This window comes from Wolffia australiana, chromosome 16, assembly GCF_029677425.1.
Source record: "Wolffia australiana isolate 7733 chromosome 16, ASM2967742v1".
Lineage (NCBI taxonomy): Eukaryota > Viridiplantae > Streptophyta > Magnoliopsida > Alismatales > Araceae > Wolffia > Wolffia australiana.
Window position 1 is genome coordinate 6560496 of NC_135850.1, and position 6000 is coordinate 6566495.

Sequence of the window (6000 nt, forward strand, 5' to 3'; positions counted from 1 at the left end):
TAATTTAATCAAATCAATAGGTGTCTACAGCTTGTGCTGTAAAATGTACATAGTATTAAATGTACTCTGTCATGGAACCTTTACCATTATCAAAATAATGTTTACACATATTTCATCATCCGCACAAGACTCTCGAATGACTTCTATGGTTAACTATTAAAATGTAAACCGACATTCCTCTTATTACTGATACATAACGCAGATTATTGAAAAGCATCTGCTCCGACATCTTTACTATTCTAGCCGACATCTATTACGACGTCAGAAAAGAAGACTTCTTCAATATATGCTCAGGAAGACATGAACAACTTACAATATGAGATTTTATTACATTAGTAAATACATGTTTTCGGTTGACGGCTCTTCATGTTCTTGTGTAAGATGTGAAAAGAAAGACATGTCTGATATTGATGGACGTACTAAGAATAAAGCCAAGCCAATCGGAGCCTTGATCTCCAAGAACAGAAGAAAAAGGAAGAGGCACTATATTATGGATGTTTCACTGAGATGATGGAGCAACAAGTACACTATCATACCCATTGAGGAGCTTCCACTCAGATACGTATTTATATATGGCTGCTTCCAGAAACCTGGATCCGTTCTCCAGAAGGTTTACAAAATAGGGGAGAAGAAGCTCAGGAAGATCACTGATAGTGAATAAGGGATTTAAAATGAAATGGATAATGACATACTAGTGGGGCTCGTTCTCAATGCTCACTTCGGGTGGAGAGAGAAGAGATAGAAAGCAGGGCCGTACTCATTCTGGGAGATAATTAAAAAATCCCATCTTCAGCCACTCAGACGAACCACACAGATCTGAAGCTTGTAGACAGATGACGGAGAAGGAAAAAAAACGAAGGCTCTTTCTTTTGGATTACATGTCTGGGGTAGCATAGAAGACGAGTGGCGGAGTAGACCTCACTTGGTTCCTATGCAATAATTTCACCCATTCATTCTTTGCATCGAAGCTTCTCGCCTCCGCCGCCGCCAACGAAATTCTGTAATTCAGATCCCCCAAGATAATTATCCGGCTGCTACATTAAGAAGAATAGTTTGAAATGAAGTAGAGTATAATTAAGTAGAGTATAAGAATTTATAAGGACAATAGCAATCGATTTAAGTTTGGTAGCAGGCAAGGATGAAAGGGCGCCTAAAAAACATCCCATCGGCATATGTGCAACACCAACGATGCAGACATCTGTGCATAACCAATCATTTAAGAATGATATTTCACAGGTGTGAATAATCAACCCATGAATTAGATCAAGAGATAGTATAATATTTGAGAACTAAATAAATTATTGACTATTGTACAGATGGCGTGATTAATCGACCCATGAATTAGATCAAGAGATAGTTTAATCTACTTGAAAACTAAATAAATTCATAATTGGACAGATGGTGTGCCTAATCTACTCATGAATTAGATTGAGAAATTTTTTAATCTATTTGAAAATCTAAATAAATTAACAATTATTGGACATATAGTGTGACCAATTGACCCACGAACTAGATCGGAGACTGTGAGGGAGATAGTTTACTCGATTTGAAAAACAACGTGTAAAAAAAATCATAATTGATCAGATACTGTGTGAGGAAAAAAAACAATCCTGATTGCAGGTATGGATAATAAAGATGAAAGCGGAATTTATTTCCCATATACAAACAACAAAAAGAAATCTAGAATACCGTTCTAAAACGAACCATAAATACACGAATCAACAATGCAGACATCCGTCCCTAGAACCCTTAGAAATCGAAAAACTGAAGGTGCATTGCTCGTTTGGATATGGAAACCCAGGATATTGATTGCAAATCTAGATCTGAAGGTATTCGTCAAACAGTAGGAGTGAGAAAATTAGGGTTTCGATAGTGGTACAGAGAGAAAGAGATGGAAATTGAGAGAGAGAGAGAGAGAGAGAGAGACAGAGAGAGAGAGAGAGAGAGAGAGAGAGAGAGAGAGAGAGAGAGAGAGAGTAAGAGATGGTAGTACAGTCAATCAGAGGCCAGAAGGGTACACCAATTCCTATTATAGTAGTACAGATGACCAGGCTGGGACTCCCAAACGTCAACAGAGTTTCTGAATTCAAGGGCAGAATGTTCGGATCAATTTTGCAACTGGAGACGATGTAGTCTCCCGAAAGTTTATTTTTACATCTGTTACTATCTAGAACCCTATAAGTAGAGATCCTTTTTGTCATATCCCCCTCTTGCTCTTTAACTCCTTGCCTCATTTAAAGGGGAGTGGCAGCACAGTTCAAATTCTAACAATTTGAACTATGCTTTGAGTGCCTAAGTTTCCAATCAGATATGTATATATACATCCCCAGATTCTGTTTTCCCCCTCCCGATCTTGTTCTTTCCAAATCTTGATCTTGCTCGGCATTCGGCAACACTTATAATACGGCTCAAGTAAGAAATAAGAAGTATTTGATTGGATTTTAAGAAAAGAGATAGAAAACCCATTAATTTCTTCATCAGAGGGCGGCGCTCCAGATCGTTCCCTCTCCTTCGCCGCAGCTCTGGTGGACGAGCTTCATCCTCTCCACTGATTGGCAGACTCCGCTGCAGTTCCAGTCAAACGAGGCCACACAGATGCTTCCACCCTTCGCCTTCTCCTCACAGTCTAAGGCATTATTGGCATCCAGAAAAGAATAAAATCCTTAAGAGCTAAGGTTCCTGGAGAAGATAAACGAATGTTTTCGGAGCGTATTTAGAAGATAAACTGCACCAGGTGTTTTGCAGCACATGCTATGCTCATCGACGTGCTCCACGTCAAGACCGATGAACCAGGCGCCAAGGGAGACGTCCTCATTTGCGTAACGGTGAAGTATCGGCCTGGAAAAAGGCATCGTAAGCCAGAAATATTATTCATTAACTGGAAGAGCTGCTACCTGTGGATTGATATGTAAGAGGCGAGATCTTTCGATATGGCGTAGATTTGCCCTGTGGCGTGCCGAAAGTAGCTGTTTCCCTCGTCGCCGAACTTCCAGTGCTCCGGTTCGTGATATTTCGCCTCCCTACGTGATTAACAAGGAAAATATTTTTCGTCAGGAGTTACTTACCATAACTCGTCAAAGTTATCCTAAAGATGATGATTTTTGAAGAAAATATTGGTTCCCGAAGATCACGAGAAATGTGGTTACTGAGAAGGAAAAAAAATCAACATAATCACGAACATTTCGAAAGCCTTTGAGTTTTCTGGGTTCATCGTATATTTTTAAAACTTGAAATCGTTTTTCGTTTCTAAGTACACGTATTAACCATTTATCGAGAGTCTAAATTTGTAGTATCGCGGCCGTATGCCCAAAATGAGAACACATTATGGGGAAATTAAACGTCCTTTATAAACAAGCAGAAGTAACGTTCCATCAGAGTTCAGGTATCTGAACACGCTAGGAATAATGAACCCAATCTTCAGAATTGTATTGCGAAAGTTGACGTGGATGAACTGAACGAAAATGGAAAAAGAAAGGTGTTACTTATTGGAAAGAACTCGTCCGGATTTCATGCAGCCGACGTACACCCTGGGCTTCCATCGGTGTCGGGACAGGGTGGCAGCCAAAGTACCTGGCAAATTATTATTTCAGAGAATCTAAATAAGAAATTTTGGAGGTTACGGAAGGATAATAAACGCCTTACCAAGGTTGAGGTGGACATCATCGTCCACTTTGACGTAGAATTCGGCGTCCCACATAGCCACCGCCGTCGAAAAGAAGATCTGGGTTTTGGCAGACAGCGCATGGTACCCTTCGATATGATCCTTAGACACGTATAAATTAATAACTAAATTATCTTCATTAAACCATTGAGAAGAACGGGAGTGTAATCCAGTACCAGCCGAAGGAAGTCCTTGTACTCGGCCTCCTCGGAATCAATTGCTTGATCTAATTTGCTGCTCGATGTGGAGCTGCATCGGAAGAAATAACTACCGGATAAACCCATGTTTTCTACTTTATATATTCGTAATATTTTCCGATTCAAGTATGAGCTAAAGCACCTGTGTCCTATCATGAACCGAACGACGATACCCTTTTCATCTTCAAGCATCCTAAGCTTGTCCCCTGAATAGAAGAATTAAAAAGTTTTAGGAAATGGTAGCTGAGGAGATGAATTTTATACGAGGATTTTGAGCTCGATGAATCATCAAAGAAGCAACCTTTCGGCATCCAGGTTTCTCTGAGGGAGTCTCTCCGCTTCCTGCTGCTGAACGCGGTGGTAATGCCGATCATAACGAAGGCCTTCTTCCTCTCCAGGGCGTGGCCATGGGAGCTCCCCAATACCGCGAGCTCCATTTCCAGCGTTGACATAGTCTTCTCCAAAGATCTGGAGTTTAGAAAGCAGATACACGTTTGGCACAAACTTATAGCTTCAGGAAAAATCTCAGGCCTTCATCATCCTCTCTCCTGATTACCGGATTGTCTCCTGAGCTTTAGATACCTCCTCCATGGCATCATTCCCGTGAAGTTGATTACGGTTAAGGCCCTAAAAGGAGAGAAATCAGTGTCGAAACTGGACAGTTCTTCATGTACTTAATTATTACTAGTGGTTCGATTTAAGCACATATTATGGCGGTTATAATAATTAAATAAAAAAATGAGAACCTTACCCGAGTCCATTCCTGTCTATGATCTAGGAGGGGTAGTCATTTGATTCTAGACACATTAACTAACTTCTCTTAATAAGTTCAACACACGCGACTCTAGGTCCGTGGGAGCTTTTAAACGTCTCTTGTCCAATACTAATTTATCCCATTATTGTAGCTCTCAAAAACTTGCATCTACGCATATACTTAATATCCACAATTGAATTTTCTAAGTCCCTTCTTGTTAAGATAATTGAATCTGTTTAGTGGGATTATACGTTGGGAAGCTTGAACAACTCTTGATTTCGTCGAAGGCTTACCTTCTCCCCGCCGAAGCCCTCTGAGACGAGCCGGAGCTGTTGGTCTTGCCGCCGACGCGGTGCAATTTTCTCCCTCGACTGAGACACGTCTCTGCGAAATCTAATCGTGGAAAAAAAATAGGAAAGAACTCCGGCCAGGATGATAAGAGCGATATCAAAGTTACCTTCCGGCGAAGATAGCGCCGAAAATGAAGCAAGAGATGCACAGGATGGAAATCCATAAAGTTGGAATCTTCTTCTCTCCTCGCCCCCTCATCGTCCTTGATTTACTATCTCTAAGAATGGAAAATGTCGTTTAAGAGAGCAGGAGACTGATGGAATATGAAGGGGAGAAGTGGACGTTACCATCTCGTTTTCCGTTTACTTGTCCCCAGCCTGGAAAACCTCCCGCGGTCGTTTCTGCAACACCGTAAATGACCTTTTAATTTTCTTTAACGTTGATCTCACCTCTCTCTCTCTCTCTCTCTCTCTCTCTCTCTCTCTCTCTCTCTCTCTCTCTCTCTCTCTCTCTCTCTTTCCGATATGAAGCGTAGGTTCCTCCATGAATTTTTTTGTGGAAGTTCAAACGACTAAAAAGTGTGAAACTATTTTTTCTTAGAGGGATAATGAACCCATTAGATCAGATGTCGTGAAATGAATATATCATTAGTTAGTCATATTATGGATTAAAAAAATTGACACTGATGGTGCTTCGAAGAAAGAAATACCAAAGCAAACCATGTTGAAGCCCGAAGCTTGAAACTATTTGCAAGTCAAGCTTACATCGATTTGTTTCGTAAGGGACGAATTTGAGAGCCTGAAATTTCAAGAGAGCGAAGTGGCACCTCTAGTGAAACTGACTTTGCAAGGGGAAAGTAACATCTACTTCAGTTCTTTCGTTTTAAAGTTTAACTAATGAATCGAACGCTGTCACATTTATCCAGTTTATTTTAATCATTAGAAAATAAATAAAATACAATTATGAAACTTGATTTGTCACACGAAAGCCTATGAGTTTGAGAGCCTTAATTTTGAAGCATGAAATCACTAAGTTTCATTTAAATGCAATAATATTGATACATGTCGCACATTGTTTACTAAATAAGGTCACAGATC

General features: G+C 40.2%; 1 protein-coding gene across 1 annotated transcript; it reads right to left on the bottom strand.

The window, feature by feature from the left end:
* Positions 1 to 2477: 2477 nt before the first annotated feature.
* Positions 2478 to 4471, bottom strand: LOC144713650 (beta-1,3-galactosyltransferase 7-like). The gene is made up of 8 exons (XM_078588302.1): positions 4160 to 4471; positions 4001 to 4064; positions 3838 to 3910; positions 3643 to 3763; positions 3483 to 3570; positions 2895 to 3020; positions 2732 to 2838; positions 2478 to 2626 (listed from the first exon to the last, which is right to left on the bottom strand). The coding sequence occupies exons 1-8, from the start codon at positions 4308 to 4310 to the stop codon at positions 2478 to 2480; spliced, it is 879 nt and encodes a 292-aa protein (XP_078444428.1). The 5' UTR covers positions 4311 to 4471.
* Between the last annotated feature and the right edge of the window lie 1529 nt (positions 4472 to 6000).